At 43.0% G+C, this 18,505-nt stretch overlaps 1 protein-coding gene across 1 annotated transcript; it reads right to left on the bottom strand.

Moving 5' to 3' along the window:
• Positions 1-6,810: 6,810 nt before the first annotated feature.
• melk (maternal embryonic leucine zipper kinase) lies at positions 6,811-15,125 on the bottom strand. Its single transcript, XM_070917544.1, has 18 exons — positions 15,109-15,125; positions 14,737-14,849; positions 14,556-14,641; positions 13,770-13,886; positions 13,527-13,670; positions 13,342-13,410; positions 12,939-13,031; positions 12,582-12,680; positions 12,283-12,351; positions 11,869-11,967; positions 11,456-11,542; positions 11,143-11,274; positions 10,787-10,951; positions 10,319-10,610; positions 8,614-8,710; positions 8,196-8,352; positions 8,000-8,103; positions 6,811-7,627 (listed from the first exon to the last, which is right to left on the bottom strand). Exons 2-18 carry the CDS (start codon positions 14,813-14,815, stop codon positions 7,450-7,452), a joined length of 2,067 nt encoding a protein of 688 aa, XP_070773645.1. The 5' UTR covers positions 14,816-14,849; positions 15,109-15,125; the 3' UTR covers positions 6,811-7,449.
• Between the last annotated feature and the right edge of the window lie 3,380 nt (positions 15,126-18,505).

The following is an 18,505-nucleotide window of genomic DNA, read 5'->3' as shown; positions in this document are numbered from 1 at the left end:
ACAACAGTGGTACTTATGGAGGCCAAAAAGTCATGCAAATTAACGTCAGTCAGCATCAGTAATTTTTGGCCCTCCAGAGCCCCTGTAGGGAGGAGGTGTGGGGCCAACTGAGTATAATTGGGCCTCAGCTGATTAGTGAAGAGGGGCTCATACAGGAGAGAGAGGGTGATGAGAAGAAGAAATGCTGACGAGATATACGAAGTGAGAGAGCAGGACCTTTGAATCAAACAGGAGGAGAGGGAAGAGAGAAACTCACAAAACATAGAGGGAAAGGAGGAGCAGGGAGTGTAGTAATGCATGTGTTGCATATTCATGACTGCTGCTGTGTTGCATCCCCACTCTCTCTGCCATCTTTGCTCTCTTTCTACTTTCTGCTGTTTATCTCCCACGAGTGCATTTGTCCTGAATTCATATGTTATGTGCGTTGGGTGAAGAAACATTACTGAAGATGTGTAACAGGCATGCGAATACTTAAGTCTCATTTTCGTAGATTTGACCATGATTCCACTAAAAAGAAGTCAAATAATCCCACAAGTTCTAACAACCACATCACCAGACAAGAACATCAATGTTGGATGAATCCGCAACACCAGCGTTGGCCAGCGTTTTAAACGCTCTTGCTTTCTACGATATCTGTGCATGGCAGCTAGTTAGGGTAAGGTAGTGGTTATAGCAAATAGATTACAGTTAGTAGTATAATTTTGTGACATTGCATTTTTTCCTTCCTCATTTTCTGACGTATCATCTGTTGTTTCCCCAGAAGTTATAGTAACTAGGGGATATGACACCATTGATAGGTGACCAAATAATACACACCATTAGCTAACTAAATGTTACATATTATACCTTTAAAGCAGTGGTCGATGATTCTTGCTTGTAAATTACTAGATATTTTTTTTAAAGCCCTTAAATAGTTTAGAATAAAACAGTCTGGGAACTCTTTGGTTGAACTACCCATCACCCAATGACATTTGCAAACCGCAATGAGGGATCGCAAGCTGACATTTGCAAACTTTAAGCGTCCACAAGGAAGTTTTAATCCCACTTTCACATGTAGTTGCACATCACCTGTTTTCATCATCACCTTTAATCATTTGGTTTTATTACGCAACTAAAGCAAGTCTTTTAAAGCAAGCCGGTCCTCTGTTGGTCGGACTGTAAGCTCATCAAATGAAGAGAAACTCTCTGACAGACTCACAGTGGAAAAATGTGGTTTGACCTTATCACGGAAGACATTTGGACCTCACAGAATGAGCCTCTACATGCCTCTCATTGCCCTTTACAGCAGCGTCCGTGTTCACACACACACTCTGAAGTCACAAAGATGATGATTACACAGTGACAGTGGTAAAGATGAGCGAGGCTTGTACAGAGTGCTTATGTGCTGTGTTTCACTCATTAAGGCCCCCCGGACACCAGAAATGACAAGACACGTAGTTCCATGTAAAGTTTTTTTCCCCCCTCAGCCCGTCACTCACAATCTCTCTCTCACACAGATACTACATGTAACAAATGTCAGACGTGAGTACAGTGTGTGTGTGTGTGGATGTCGGACCATTGACAGGCATGGAAGCAGCTTGTTGAACTAATAGCCTAACTAATGTGTCTACATTCCCTCCCTCACCTCCCCCCTGTTCTATGAACTGAGCAGAGAAAGGAGGGAGGGAGAAAAGAGAGAAAGGAGGAGAAAAAAGGGGGAGAGGAGTGCGTTGACAAGCGGCAGACCCTCTCGCCCTCCCGTCTGACTCCGTCTATCTCCCCCTCGCTCCCTGAGGGTTTGTCTCTGAGGATAGTGCTATGATGAATAGGCCTGTCTAAGCTAACCTAGCAGAGACCAATTAGAGAGGGAGAAGAGGAAGAAGTAGAAGAAGAAGAAAGGTAGAAACAGAAAAACAATGAGAGAAATGGAAGCAAAGGGAGAGCAAGAGACAGAGAGGGAAAAGAAGAGATCGAGAGGAAGGGCAGATAGGTTAAAAAGGAGGTAGGAGGATCGGGGTAAGGTGGAAAGTTTAAGACAATACATGTTGGGAGTACTGTTGTCTATAAGTGTGTGTGTGTGTGTGTGTGTGCGCGAGCTGTCAGTGCTGAGGGAGAGGCAGCGTGAGGGGTTGGCCTCTTAAGCCTCGTCTGCTGCTGCAGGAGAGGCTTTGACAGCAGAGACGCACAAACAGGACTGACCCTCACAAAACACTTCCTCCTCCTCCTCCTCCTCCTCCTCCTCCAGAGAAACCTTTCACTGCTGCGCTCCTTGTTCCACGTCTTCGTCTTCCTGCTGATTATTCTGTAGAATAATCAACAACCCCCCCCGCCCCCCAAGTTGAGCTAACACATTTTTTATATCAATAAATGTACTAACGTCTACTAATATAGGCATTACTGATTGATTGTTGCTATTGGTCTTTACTGTGGTGTTTTTGGACTGCATTGCCCAGAGAACACCTAAATCAGAGAGCGTGTGCAGTAGCACACATTGATTTTCTGGTTTTTCTATTCCAGTCATGAGATACAACTTGCAGACATCTGATGACAGCTTTCATTGTCGACATTTGCGGCTGTTTACATTTGCTGTGCCTGAAATCACTCCCTCTTTGCTACCTGGTGCATTACATTTACTTCCTGCCATTTCATTTCAGCACCAGAATCCTCAAGGGGAAATGTATACACTGTATGGTGCCCTCAAAAATTCCCACAATGGAACAAAAGCATGTACTTTACTTCATGTTTTAAAACTTAAAATGCAAAGCTTCACCTACGATGTGAAAGTTACAGTTGTGCGACACCACATCTGTAAGTGAAGACACAAAATAGTGATGATTTAAGTATCCAAAATCTCTTTTCAATGCTCATTACAGAGTTCTGGAAAACTTTGGCTCCACATGTAGGCTCCGTCTGGCCTGGGATCAAATCCCACTAACGCCTCTTCGCCTGTGTCTGCCAAGCTAATTTCCCTCCTTGAAACAAACATTTGATAAATGGCCTCCTCACTCTCCTCTTTTAAAATGGAAAAACTCTCCCCGTCCCCCCTCCTCTCCTTCCTCCAGATGATCTCACGTCTTCCTCTCCCCATCTCTGAGACAATTACAAACATCCCGCTTCCCATTTATCACCAACAATTAAACAGCATGGACGGAGGCTACTTCATAAGCAGAGAGGAGAGGGCGGGAGGAGACGAATGCGAGCGGAATGAAGTAGAGTCAACAGTGAGAAAGAGAGAGGAAGGCTGACAGCACAATTAAGGTTTTTAATTCTCTGCTTGAGTGGGCCGGTCCAGTCTTTATGTTAATTAGGATGCCACGGCCATGTAATAAATCTCTATGATCCAGCCTCATTTCCCCCCTGTCTCTCTGTCTGTCTCTTTCACACACATTTACAACAGCACAGAAAGTTCACCCATTACTTTTTACGGCTGCACCCTTAGGCTGGAGAGTGTTAATAGTTTTGATAAAATTGTTTTTTTTTTTCCTGCAATTTTTAATGCTTCCCTGAGATCTGAGAGCCACAGCGTGTCAGCACATACTGTTTACTGGTTGGCCAAGCATTCGCCTTCTTGGCTCAACGCCTATACCACATGTAGTTTCTCTCCCTGTTAACTCCCTTTATTAGTGTTTTTCAAGAATATGGTTTGCATGCCCTGCGCTGTTGGACTGCACTGTGTAAACACACACACATTTAAAAGGCGCAATGAATGCAGAAAATATTCTCTCATTCCTCTCTCTATTTCTCTTATCCGCTCATCTCCATTTGACAGACATGTCTAATGATAACATCTGCAGATGGGAAGAAAACAGCACAACAATCCGCAGATAATTGGGGGGGCACATTTAAAGAGGAGGAGAGAGAATAAGAGAGGGATAGATAACTGCAGGCTGTTTGTTAAAGTAGCAACGAGCAGATGTATTTTCACCCTCATTTAGATCACGAGGACTCGCACTAATCAGTGCTTTTTTTTCCTGTTGCTTCCTACAAAGTGTCCCAAAGCCAATTTAAACACAGAATATGTGTAAAAACCAACTCCAGCTGTATGTTCATTAAATAAATGAAGGTAAAAGCAGGTCCAAACAAATTGAGGTGGATTTTTACTCAAAGAAACACACAATAAGATCATTTTACAGCTGAACTCAGCCTTGCTGCGCAACACTACGACCAAACATCCTCAGTCTGGTGTTGGTGCGACGCCTCTCCAGTTTCTTCTGCTGGTACAACACTTTCTCGTCGGTGGTGTCACTGTCAGCCATTTTGTGCTGCCTGAGGGTCAAAATGGCCCCAACCCCGACCACCAGGGCCAGGTGAAGGAGGTACAGGGCTACATGGAGACACGTCAGCAGCAGGGACAGACAGACGGTGGCAACACACCAAGGCCAGGCCAGGAGCAGCAGCAGGGTGTGATGGAGGGAGCTGAGGACGAGAGCCGGGACGGCCAGGACAAGTCTGAGCAGCGTGGAGGCCAGCCACGAGTACAGAGACAGAGGAGACAAGAGGAGAGACACCGCTGCCTCGCTCAAGGATACTGCCTAAAAGATAAAAATGCAACGTGGAAACGAGATATAAAGGAATTGGTGTCTATTACAGCAGTAGTTTACACAACACCACCATATTGTCACTTTTAAGTTGCAAATCTATACATCCAGTAGTTACAGAGTAACATTATCATTCATTTGGAGTCGTGTTTCTTGTCACCTGCAAATCTAAGTTCAATATTTACCGTATTTTAGCTTTTGACAAGAAAAAAAGACAAAGTAGAGAAAAGTAAAAAAATAAAATAAAAAAAAACTCATCTACTTGCTTACTAACTTACCTCACAAGGTTTTCCATGCAAGGTGTCATTAGACGTCTGAGCCGTGTGAAGCCCTGAAAAATGAGCAATGCACAGATATGCAGACAGAGGAACAAAAAGAAATGGTGTCATGCTGCTCCCTCACAAGAAACAGTGAGCAAAAATTGTTGGACCATATCAGTATAATAGCATTTCTCAAGAAACATACACTCACATAGGAAAAGGAGAATGAGAGCGATTGCCAGCAGAAGCCTCATTTCTCTTTAAAGCGCCTTTACACTCACAAGCTTGAAGACAACAAACAGAACTGTTCAACACAGAGCTGCTCTAATCTGTTCCAGCATACACACATGATTTACTTATGATTTACACACAACTGCACATTTAAATAGCTTGATGACAGCAGTTTATCATAGATTTACATCTCTACTTACAAACGTCCCGCTGTAGGTTTCACAATGCTCTATATTCTGCCAACTTTCTCAGCTTTAATTCATTAATCCTCCTCATGACACTGTGCAAGACTCTCTTGCTCTAGATTTCAAATCAGAATGGGACTGAACTGCACAGTTTGGGGATTTTCCAGCGCCACCTGTTTGAGTGGAGGGACAATGACAAGAAGCTTGTCATGCACCTTATTACAATTAGCAGATCAGGATTTAAGGGCTTTTTTTACGAGGAGGAAACCCTGAATAATCGACGCGCACTGTTACTCCTGCAAACACTGAGAGGCAGAGGTAAATGAAACAACACAAGGCACCAAATTCATGATACAGGACCAACATATTTAACAGAAAAATCACAGGAAAGCATGAAAAAAAATGATCAGGAGAGGGGAAAATAGAGAGTGAAAAGAGGGGAGAGTCTCTCTTATATGTGAGAAAGGTGACAGCTGGCTTTTAGTCCAGCTGTTGTCCTCCACACACACACACACACACACACACACACACACACACACACACACACACACACACACACACACACACACACACACACACACACACACACACAGCTCTGATCCTCTGACCTCAGCCCAGCAGGAATCATTACCACTACTGGAATATTATGGAGAATATGGGCTGAAGAGGATGTGTGTGTTTTTTTTTTTAATCTCTCCAACTCCAACCTTCACCTGTCTTAAATTATCATCCCCACCGCCCACCCTCTCTCAGACTCCATTAAGGTTAAACCCCCCTTATCATCACCTCAACCTACCATTACCCTTCCCCTCCCTGCTGAGACACCAAGGAGAACCTGCCACAAATAAATGCCAATCAGCTGCAGCTCTGTTACGACTAAGTGGCATCTCGTCTTGGCACAGGGAGGGGAGGGGAGCCCTCAGACTCTTCTATTTCACTCTGTTCAGATGTTGCAGGCAGTGATCATCATTATTTAGTCATTCAGTCAGTCATAACAATCACGCTCCTACAGCCCTTTCTGCCATAACAATGATCGTCCACCATTTTGAGCATCAAAGCTAAATCATTATCCTTCATTGTGGTTACACATTTACTTGAAAACACAGAACATCCAAATTCCTGTAGTTTAACCAAAGGCTTTACATTTTTAAGGATACAATATGCCATAGCTTTGGCAATATTCCAGGTAGGTGCATTACTATTGCATAAAAATGCTGAAAACACACTGATGTTGCCGTTTGTCGTCAGTTCAAATGATCAAAACAAGAGTCTATTCAACATGTGAGTGCAGGACGACGCGCATGGAGGTTCAAACCAAAAGTATCCAAAGTAGTGAAACATCACATTTGACACCTTTCACAACTTATTTTACTGGTGGTAACTGTTAACTGAGGAATGCTGTCACTAAGCTAAACTATCACTATCAATCTTTGCACCAAAGAGGAGTGATGCCTAGAAGACGAACAGAAGGATGATGACAAGATTGTAAAACACACCACCGCTCCATCAAACTTCTGAATGAATAGGGGAAAAAAACAGGATTTGATGTCTAGGAAGTAGATAAATTCATCTCAATCATGTGTCTCCATAAACACAGGCATATTACACTTACCAGAAACCATTTATTTTGCTTTTTACATGTCAGTAGAAATCTTAAGACACAACGTGACAGACAGTTTAAAAACGAGACAATAAAAGTAGACACTTCATACGATCAACCATGTAAAAACCTCATGATGGAAGAAATGTAAACACATCAAAAAACAATGACAGTAAATTAGTAATACTCTGCTTCCTTCTGTTATTCAATCAAGTTTAGCACCTACAGGAGAGAATAACATCAAGACATAAATATGGTAATAAGTAGCCAGAAGGTATGCTGTAAATAGCGTTGTTGTATTTCATACATACACACATTCATCTCAATAGGATTGATTGGAAGAAGGGAAGTAAAACAACAATATTCTACATAAAACAAGATACGCTGTACAGGATCCTGACATGTAATGCTCATGAATGTAATGTAACGTGTACTCTGGGGATTGCAGGCTGGCCTAAGGACAATTTCAATTATTCACAATGAACGATGAAGGACTGATCTTTAATGTCAAGACACCGTACTATATCTATGCATCAATCAATCATCAGTCATCCTTTATTCTTGGACACAGAAAGGCGTTTCATGTCGCCGACACAAAAAAGGCCAGCGTCCATTGACTTGGAACGGGAAGTGACATCGCCAGGAGAGTGCATTATTCAGATCCTGGATGTGGAGAGGATGTCCTCCACCAGGTGCTTGTAGACCCAGGCATCTCCCTTCAGCCTCTGGCGGCGGACCCCGACGACCTCCGGCCTGTGCAGCAGGCACACCTCCAGCTCAAACGCCATGGTTACCTTCCCAAAGTCGCCCCAGGTCTGACACTTCAGGGTGTACCTAAATGAAGGGCGAAGAAGGCGACACAGAACATTAGGATTGGATCAAAGACCGTCTGATCAGAAAGGGGATACCGTTCCGCATCATTCTTAGGCGGCAAACAACACTGGCCCAAATCAACCTCTTTAAAACGCGGATTAGCATGAAGACATACAAGCAACCAAAACACTAAATCAAGGCTACCAAAAGACATAAAGTCAAAACACAATCCCAGCTTCTGATGCTGCCACAGGAGCTTTTACGCTCTTCATCCCCAGGCCAGGTGCACCTCATGGAGCAGTCAGATGTAGCACACCTGGGCAGAGCTAAAGAGGACAGGAGAGGAAAAGGGGGACAAACAGCACAGGGAACACATACAGCCGTAACACTTACCCTTTCTGAGTGAAATCAACGTTTTTCTCCGGCAGGATGGAGAGGATCTGGTTAAGGACCTGGTCTGGGTCGGTCTGACTGGTCAGAGTAACGTTGTACTGCGCCTAGCGGAAAAAGACGGACACACAAAAGCTGTGACGTGACAATACTTGTGTGAGACACAGAACAGGTGAGGAGGTGTGTGACTTCTGCATACCTTGATCTTGCGCGGGCCGTCACGCAGGGCTCGCCTCTTGCTGGGAGTGAGCATGGTGATCATCTTATCCAGGCCTCTCTCCAGGGAACCGAACACCTTTCCTCCTCTCTTCTTCTTCCCGCTGTCTCCCGTAACGGCCATGTCCAAAGAGCGAGACCTGCAGAGCAAACGGGGTCTCGCATGTAATCACTTTGACGAATCATTTGAACATCTTATTCAGACTGACTGAAGAAGTGAGCAGGGCTATTGATGAAGCATTCATTTTTGGAATCAAACCAATCACCTTTTGATTGTGGTTCAGTGTCTTTAGCCCCACTTTAGCCTCCCTCCCTCCATCATTGTCAGTATTTACCCCCTTCAGCTGCTAACACACTCCTTCCCCCTACTGCCGACTCCACCCATCCTGCAGGACACTCACCTTCGCTCAGGACTGAATGCCAGTATTTCAATGTTTGCAAGTTCCTTGATCTCTGCTCCCCTCTTCTTGTTGTGCTCTTTAGAGGCACTGCCTCCACCTACAACACACACAGGAATACACACTTTGGTTCAAAAGCACAGGCACATTAAGCTCTTACACCCCGCTGACCCACCACACATACATCATTACATACTTTGTTCAAACAAACATAACTTTATTTTGAGCTCTACTCAAAATCCAAACGCTTCTGAAGATATTAAATATGTAGAGCTGCAACAAGTAGGTGATTAATCGATTAGTTGATTGACACAAAATTAATCGGCAACTATTCTGATAATTAAAAGCCATTTCAACTATAAATTGCTGCTTTTCTTAGTCTTACATTATAATAAATGTAATATTTGTTTTTGGACTGTTGGTCAGACAAAATAAAACATTTGATGAGGTCACTTTGGGCTGTGAAATTGCAATTTTTCTGTGTTTTCTAAACACTTAATTGAGAAAATAATCGGTAGATCCATGATAAAGAAAATATTATATATAATTTATTTGTGTAACTAATATATAATAATATATATTAGTTACACAAAAATAGTTTGGGGTTTGAGTGTCACTCAGCATCTTATAGCTTCAATAAAGATGTGATACAAACAATTACAGTACAAAACTGTCCAGACAATCTGCAATTAGACATTTTTCCAACCTCAAAGCCTCTTAAAAGGAAATAAAAGGGGAAAACTGACCGATATAGCCCTTTGCGGGCTTTGACATTGGAGTTGTGAACACAAATGCTTTGGTATACACAGACAAGCCACACACACACACACACACACACACACACACACACAGAAAGAAAGAGCTAGGCTTTAGTGGCAAGAGAACACATGTCACTACAGCCCACGTGGGACAGTGAGCAGAGGAAAGAGACAGCTACACCTGTCACAGCACACGCCTAGGGACACTGTGTGTGTGTGTGTGTGTGTGTGTGTGTGTGTGTGCGTGTGTGTGTCTCAGAGGCAGCATGTCTGCACTGTAGCTTAGATAACAGGAGGCTGTAAAGAGAGCAGGACCGAGCCAGATTCCAAAGGCTTTAAACACCAACTGGGTCAGCTGCAGCGCGTTAGCCGAATTTATAGAGGAAACTAATGAGGCCGGACGTCTGAGCAGAGAATTCGCTTTGACAAATAATTAAGACTTTAAATGATTCTCCATTCATGTTACTGTCCTTCATTTATAGATAAGTGAATAGAATTAGCTTCCTGATAATAACATCACCTTTGAGTTGACAGTGATAATAAGTGTGTTTGTTAGTGAGAGTGTGTGTGTCCGTTTTTCAGTGGCGCAATGACAGCTAAATCATAGAAATACAAGTGGCTTTGGGATAAAAAAACAAACAAAAAAAACAGGCCAACAAATGAGTTTATTACCAGAAGACAATTTACTTGCAAATGTGTGGCATGTGGATGTGGCACTTGTGATTATGAGAGCTGCATGAGAGTGAGCGAGGGACAGATAAATGAAAAGGGAGACACATGGAGAGGGGCAGTTGGCTAATGCAAATAATCTAATGGAGATTGTACTTCAAGCCCTTGTTTGGAGCAAAAAACAATTACAGTATACAAATAAACTGCATGATGAACTGAAACCCTGCATTGGCTGTACGCCATTATTGTCATTGGTTGAGTAAACGAGAGACTCCTCTTACCTTTAGGTGTGACTGGGTTGGTTTTAGTGCCATTGCCGTTAGCATTTTGATTGGGTGTGGTCAACACATTCTTGTTGGGTCGTGTGTTCTTCTTATTGGACACAGGAGTTCGAGGAGGAGGCAATGCAAATATTTCAACATCTTTCTCCTGCGCAGAAATATTCTCCTTGTTCTCACTGGTCCGTTCTTGGTCTCTGTCCCTCCTCTCCTGGCGGTGCTGTGTCGTCGCTCGCCCCCTCTCTGGGGTCGGGCTGTAAGTACATCTTTTCTCCACTGATGGAGATGCCAGCCTCTTTAGGAATACAAAGAAGAGATAAATGCAGTATGAGTAGATTTCTCTGGATGGCAAGAGCCATGGCCTTTCACTGTCACTCCCAACAAGCCTAAAGATAAGGTTTGTAATCCAAACTTAATCTGTAAAGACACGGAAGCCAGCAAGAACACACATTTGTCCCAACTTTCACGTACTGTCGCTTTGTTGTCTGCAGCTCCATCTGGCTGACCTCTGACCCTCTGGGGTGTATACTGTGTGACTGAAACCCATGGGCAATCATCAATGTAGTCTGAGCAAAAGTCCAGAGAACCCACAATCACGGCGTCTTCATCCTCACTGAAGTGAAGGGCGTCCCTGGTCTGAAAGCGACAGAGAAAATAAGAAACAGAAAAAACAAGAAGACAAAAAGATCCCCAACAACAACGCTTGGCACTGCATATGTAAGGTACAGGGTGAAGTCAAAGACCAAACCAGAACATGCAGCTGTAAAGACAGTCAGTAGCCCAGAAAAAGAACAAAGCATTTTGGGAGTTGTGGTCCCAAGTCTGACCTGTAGTCCCTGGTGCAGTGGAGAGCAGGAGTCCTCACAGACGGTTGGTTCAGGGCGCAGGCGGACAGGTTTACCTCTCTGCTTCTTTGACAGCAGCAGCAGGTAGGTGACTGTGGTCTGGTCATACCGCCACTGTAGGAGTCAAGATGTATTAGACTGCATATCAAACAGGAAGTATGTAAAATATTATGTCTGCACAGAATAAATTAACATATGCAGTTATTTCAGCATCCGTAACACAATAAAATCATCCGATGTCGAACTGATCAGCATAGTTAAAATCACTCGAATGTGAGTACAAACAGGCACACACCTCCTTGACCAGCGCTGTGGTGCTCTGCCTCGATCGTTTCATGTTGACAGCCATCTCAGTGATACAGTCCTCATCTATGTGGCCAAGCTACGAAAAAGAACCAGTATGTTCACACAAAATCAAAGACAGATGTTTCGTTTTTACATGTGAGCACTAAGACAACAATTCTCAAAAAAGCATCTTCATTTTAAGGATTATGGAATTGTTTCACGGAAATGACCTCTGTGGTGACAGGGGCAAATTTGGAAAAACCTTAGAAAGATCAAATCTTCAGTTTGAAATCAGTAGAAACATGCTAAAGCAAAATAGGCAGCATGAACTGTTAAAAGCTACTATGATGTTATTATTTGTGCGTTTATGTTTGTATCTGTAATACAGTGTTTTCATGTATGAATGTGTTTGTGTGTGTGTACCGGCTGCCTGCTGCGCCACTCCACGGGACTGTTGTAGTCTTTCGTTACCCACGGATGGTCCAGCAGCTGTCGAACAGTAAGACGCCGCTTGGGGTCCACCTACAGGACACACACCAAAACTACAACTCAATATGCAAGAGACTACACGTCCATCCATCTATAGTATGTCCACAATATCGTACATGTTGTACAAATCAATACAATTATATTCCAACTATATAATTTTTTAAAAATGTGATAAATTCTCTTCTATTATGGCAAGTTGATGTGACAGATACACAAAAGCTACTGTTGTGCAATGAGAACCAGTGTGTTATTAATTTAGTTTCTGCGAAATAGCTAAAAAGTGAAAGACAAGGGAGAGTGAGAGTGGATAGTAGATAAAAAGAGAAAACAGAATGACTGATTATGTACCTGCATCATCTGGTTGAGGAGGAGGATACTACCAGGAGAGAGCCACTGGGGGTTATCATATCTGCCTCTCTGAAGATATAAATGACATACAAAAGCACATTATGAAACTTGAATACAGTAGAAACAAACATTTGCATTAGATGGCAATATTCCCACAGTGTCCATATGTGACCATATTTAAGAGCAATTTAGGAACACCAGTCAGATAATAATAACACTACACTTTGCCTTACATAGTTGGCGTTCAGATTTTAATTTCCAGAGATATTAGACTGTTGGGAAAATGTCAGCGCTCTTACGGCAATCTTCCTGTAGAGGACCATGCAGTTGTCGTCATCAAAGGGCAGGTATCCACAGAGCAGAGCGAACAGCAGCACTCCCATACTCCACACATCCGCCTGGAGGTTACACATCACACCGCAGTGTTTCAGCTTCAGATGTTACAGTTAGGATTTCACAGCTCAGTTGCACCGAGTCATGCACCAGCGAATATGATCAGGGCACCATGAAAAAGCAGAATTGTGGAACAGGCAGGTAATCACGACTTTTAGCGAAAAACAAATGCAAGTTTTGAGGGTTTAAGTAAGGACACATCTTGAAATCGTAGCCCCGACAGTTCTAAAAGTTGTAAACAGCATACAGCGAGCATCACTCACCTCTGAACCGATATATGCTTTTCCCTGGATGAGTTCAGGAGCAGCGTATGCAGGGCTCCCACAGCACGTCATCAGCTCATAACCCAAACCTCCCTGGGGAGAGAGAGAACCACATGATAGTCAGACCACATTATATCTGTACACATCATGTTTATAGGCACTTTAGGCATCAGTTTTCTAGCTGCTATACCCTGTAGATCACCCACATGTGTTTTATTTTAGGTAGCAGATAAATCTGTTAAAGACTGTGAATGGCTAAATACAGCGCTTCGCAATGTGAAATGTAACCGTGGGACCAACCAAATAGATTTACCCCTGCTCATGTATTTATTTTCTCATTACTTGGACAAACAGCTAACCGGCCAAAATACTATACCACGAGACAGGGAATGTGTTGATGTACCTTAGGTTTGGCACACAATCCAAAGTCTATGAGCTTCAAGTTGTGGTCTCCATCAATCAACAAGTTTTCCTACAGTTCAGAGAGACGAGCATTGCAGCAGACATTCAAATTAATATGCAGTCACAGACAAGCAGACACATTTTGTTGTCGTTTCTGTCATATGCAATAAGTAGTTGTTTTTTTACCGGTTTGAGGTCCCTGTGTGCGTATCCCTGGCTGTGGACGTAGGCCATAGCAGACACAATCTGTCTGAAAAACACTCTGGTCTCCTCCTCTGACAGACGGTCCTTTGCTATGATGTAGTCAAACAACTCCCCACCTGGACAGTACTGAGAGGGAAACAAGAGGACAGAGGTGGCCAAAGAAGCAAAATTAATGAACATAACAATGTCACACTCACACACAGTCTCTTGTGTATGTGCTCTTACCTCCAGCACCATGAAGATCTGGGTGGAGGTTTCTATGACGTGGTAGAGACGACAGACATGCTGATGACTCAGGTTCTTCATGGCCTCGATCTCCACCTTCACACGGGGCAGGTCATCCTGTGGCAGTAAACAGTTTGTTATCGGTTTCTGATGTATTATTCTTTATTTATTCTGTGTAATTTTTAAGCGCTCTCCACCACAATCATCGAGGTAATGAGGGAATATCTTTTGGAAGAATGGTGTTCATCCCTCCAGTAGAGTTACAGAAACTTGTAGAATCAATGCCAAGGCACATTGAAGCTGTTCTGGCGGAATGAGGTGGCCCAACACCTTACCAAGACACTTTATGTTGGTTTTTCCTTTCATTTTTCAACCGCGTGTATACATCAATCCAGAACTGTATTGCAGTATTGATTCTAATGATTCATCCAACCTGAATCCTGAAAAGATCATATGGCAAGTCCATCAAAAGTAAATTAATCTGGGACAGTTTAATCGTCAGTCATAGCAACCTCTAAAATTCAGGATTTGTTGCCTTACTTTATTTCATATTATTGTAAACCTTTGGGCTGCTGGTCAGAAAAGTAAGCACTACAAACATTTTATAGACATCACTGACTAAACTGATTGTTGGTAATGAAAATAACTGTTGCTTTTGCTTTAACTTCAAGATTCATATGATTTTGTTTCATGTTTTTTATTATATGTCAGGTTGTCAGGTTGCCCTGTTTAATTCAAACATTTACAACGAATTCACCACAACCTGAGTGGGTCTCTTTCACTCACCCCCAGATCCTTCTTGTTCATGATTTTAATGGCAACCTTCTCTCCTGTCAGGATGTGTCGACCCAGCTTGACTTTAGCAAAGCCCCCTGAAAAACACACAAGGTTCATAACACACATCAGAGAGTATGTGGCATACAGACAGAGCTGTTTCACTCACTGACACACATTAACTTATCACTACCTGAGCCGATGGTCTCATACAGCTCATAGTATTTGTAGAGCTCGTCGGCTCCGCGGTGCTCCGGTCTTTCCACAGGCATCCTTCCTGCTGCAGCCGCACGACGATGAACCTCTCTGCGGTGGGAGAAAACGGTTTATAGCAGCAGTGTTGGCACTCAACTCACTAAAACACTAAGCTAAACTGGAAAACATACAACTCTCCTTGTGTTCAAAATAAACGTAAGCAAGTTGCTAACATCTTCTAGCGAGCTAACGTCAATTAACTCTAACGCTTTGCAGTTAGCCGACAAAAAAGCGTTAATACCACCAAAAGTAATACAACTAACATTCCTACAAGCTAACTGATTGACGCTTCTCGACCTTAGGAATTTACCTGAATTTGTATGAAAAGAGGAGAGGAAGAAGGTAAGATCAGCTAACAACCGTGCGCCATATAGAAAAGCCCTCTGACAGAGATGTTTTGTTGCTGAAGTTTGAATTTCGCACGTTGACGTTGACTCTATTTCCTGCTTCCGGTTTGTGCTTCGTCCGTCCCCTTGTGGTGAATAATGGTACTGCGGCCGTTTTAAAATGCGCTGCTGTTTTAGAGGTTTTGACTCAACTTTATGGTCATTTTTGAGGCTGCGGTTTATGGAGCTGTTGAATTGTATTGCATTTTACTGACTGGTATTTTTAGTCTCCTCTCCATATAGATGGGGTGTACAAAATATTCGAGACACCATCTATAAATGACCATTGAATCAACAAGTTTCCAAAACAGTTGATACAAAATGTTTGTAGAACCTTTATGAAGGTACACCACATTAGTTTTAGCCAGGTGTACCTAATAATCTGGCAACTGAGTGTACATAGATACACAGAGACGATAACAAATTAAGAGAAACGCTTGGATAAATGAGGGGAGAAACATAGCAAATGCAGATGCTTCCTTATAGGTGGACTGCATACAATGAAGCAATTAACATCATGTGAAAGAAGTATTCTGATCGTTTACTTAAGTAAAATTACCAATACCAATGCACCTTTGAGAGTTCAGTGGTGCAAAACCACTTGTTGACAAAAGGTGAGGTCAGATGAGTCATACTTCACCATTTTCTTTTTTTTTAAGAGTAGTGAAGAGGTTGGAGAGGAGGGTATGACCCGCAGCAGGTCCCAAGCTGGAATCAAACCGTGGACATGCAGTTATGTGGCATGTGCTTTAACCATTTGGCTACCAAGGAGTTCCCCTCAGGGTGTTCTTGAAAATTTGGTAACTGCATGGGTGGTGTACATCAAGACAACGGTACAGTATAGGTCTGAATACTTGACCCTAACAGTGAGGACGCATTTTACTGGCATGGTTTGGGTCCACTTATCCCCTTAGAGGGAAGTGTATCAATATATAGATATTGTGAGTGACCACCTTTATCCTGTGATGAAACATTTTGCCATTTTGAATGCAATACCCCCCATCCACAGAGCAGGAGTTCCAGAGACTTGGACAGTCTATGACAATTTGCACAGAAGCTGTTCTGGAGACTCATGGTGGCCAAACATTTCCTTTAATTTGTCACTCATCTTCTCTGATTCATACACACACTGTATAAATAAAATATGCTTTGTTTGCCCCCTCAGTGCAATGTTGTTTGACTAAGATACTTAAGAATGAAATGACATACAAAACAAACAATCCACAGCCTAATATATGGCACACTGATGGCAACACCTTTCTGGGGTAGGTAGTGGTTAGCTGTGAAATTTACCTGCAAACATACATTCATGGCCAGGTATATACAACCTGTAGGATGGAAAACATCCTGTGTGTTGAAGTGTGTGAACTGTTCTGCTTGACCCCGTAGGCATGTGCTTGCAGTAGCTGACCAGAGAGGTGTATTTATGGTGTCAGATGGTGTGTGTGCCTTCACCTGCACAACCTCTCAAGCCTGTAATTAGGAAAAGGTGAGGTCAGAGACTACTGGATGCATTTTAACAAACCTCTGTCTTCTTGTCAGTCGTCTGTAATGACTGCATACAACCACTCTCACTGTCACAGTTTGGTTGTTGGGCCATAAATACCATAGTAACCATTTCTCTCCTGGTCATCAAATGCATTGGAAAGGGACAGCTTACTGCACCTGTTCTAATCAATTAGGGACAACTCAGCTCTAAAGCGCTAAGTGGCAAGACATCATGCTTCTTAGGTCTCGTAACAGGCCATCCCAGTCATGCATTAGCCTGTAAAATGTAAGAAAGACATGTTCACTGAGTGAAAATATTACATCCTGACACTTGGCCAACACTGACAGACAGCTGCAGAGGAATTTCAGTGATTGATCGGTGGTCGCCCTGTATTTCTCATGGTCGTTAGGGAAGGAGTTGGTCGTTAGGGAAGTAACCGGTGGTTAGGGGACGTCCAGGTGTCAGCGGCATGACAGAACCCCTCATTTGGTTTCTGGGGCAGCTGGCCAGGACGGGACAGAGGGACATCAAACAACCCACAGCTGGAGGAAAAGAGAGGTGAAGGCGAGTGTGAGGAGAGAAGAAAATGGAAAGGAGAAGGGGGAGCAGAGAAAGAGAAAAAAAGGAGAAGAGAGAAAAATGCACACAATTGTTGGATGCAAGGGAGAGAAATCCTTAATTTCTGTGTTGAGCTAAATTTCAGTCGACTGTATTGTTCATTCTCAGTGTCTTTTACCATTTTGTGTTCTTTTCTTCTTCGTTTTTTTGTGGTAAATGAGGCCAGCCAGGACTCACACACACATCGAATTACTGACAATACAGAGAAACACTGTCTAAAACATATTAAATAGTCACATATGGCTGAATCTCGGGAGAGTTTTAAGGCCTTGTTTTTGTTATTTATTTTACAAATCTATCAGTAAAGGTTCTTCCGTTCCCAAATCTGTATGAGCTCACAATTTTACTGCACATTAAAACATATTTCAATGTACTGTAACATAGTGTAAGCCAGTGGGTGTTCCCCCCTTCTGGGTCCTTTTATAAGATGCAACTCAAGAGAGAAGTTTTTTTCTTCTTCTACGAATTAAAGTATATAAATGATTGTAATGCTTTTGAGGGCAAGTTCTGTTACAGTCAATGGTTTTAACAGACAGCACAGGCCTTCCATGGCCACGGCCAGCCTGCATTTGCGTGAGGGTTGCCAGTTAAGTTTCACATATACAAGCTTCAGTACTGAATCATAGCAGTCGGGACCACTCAACGTCATAAGCTAAATCCCAATGTAATCGCACCAAAAGCAGCAAAAGATGAAAACTACATAATCTTTTCAGAATATTGTTGTATGTATATTCATCAGTTGCATGGGGCATGGGTTTGTCTGTGTGCTGCATGCATGTATGGCTGTATGCTTGTACATGTCACTGTTAGAGCAGATCTGTGTGTTAAGGCGCCGCTGTGCCACTTCCAGCCGCTCTCAGGGACTCACAGTGTGTGTGTAATCAGACATGGCAGCTACTAAGCTGTCACAGTGGAAAACAGACGCCGTGGCCTTAGCAGCGCCCGTCTTAGACAGAATTCCCAGTATTCCCTGACAGACTTTTGGAGGCTCCCAGAATGCCTGTGTCATAGCTCAGAGACTACCGGGTATTCACTGCAGGGGACCGGCGTCTTAGATCTGGCTTTGTGCCAGAGAGGAGAAGAAAGAAAAAGTTAAAGCATGCATGTTTAGTGTGTTTAGATGTACAGCATGTGTGTGCAGGTTTATGCTATAATAATGGTTTGTGTCGCAGTGACCTTCTGTGTCTCAGGTCAAAGGGCACGGTGCCAAACAC

The sequence above is a fragment of the Enoplosus armatus genome, chromosome 2, assembly GCF_043641665.1.
Source record: "Enoplosus armatus isolate fEnoArm2 chromosome 2, fEnoArm2.hap1, whole genome shotgun sequence".
Taxonomy (NCBI): Eukaryota; Metazoa; Chordata; class Actinopteri; order Centrarchiformes; family Enoplosidae; genus Enoplosus; species Enoplosus armatus.
Note: the sequence above shows the minus strand (reverse complement) of the source record. Positions and strands in the feature narration are given on the sequence as shown.

Bases quoted from the DNA above. Each gene is read 5' to 3' on its own strand.
- melk (XM_070917544.1), bottom strand. From the start codon at position 14,815: ATGCCTGTGGAAAGACCGGAGCACCGCGGAGCCGACGAGCTCTACAAA. The intron at 13,411-13,526 runs GTAAAAAAACAA...TCTGAACTGTAG, and splicing joins CACACAGGGACCTCAAACCG to GAAAACTTGTTGATTGATGG. The intron at 11,275-11,455 runs GTGTGTGCCTGT...TGACTCCTACAG, and splicing joins CCACAGCGCTGGTCAAGGAG to TGGCGGTATGACCAGACCAC.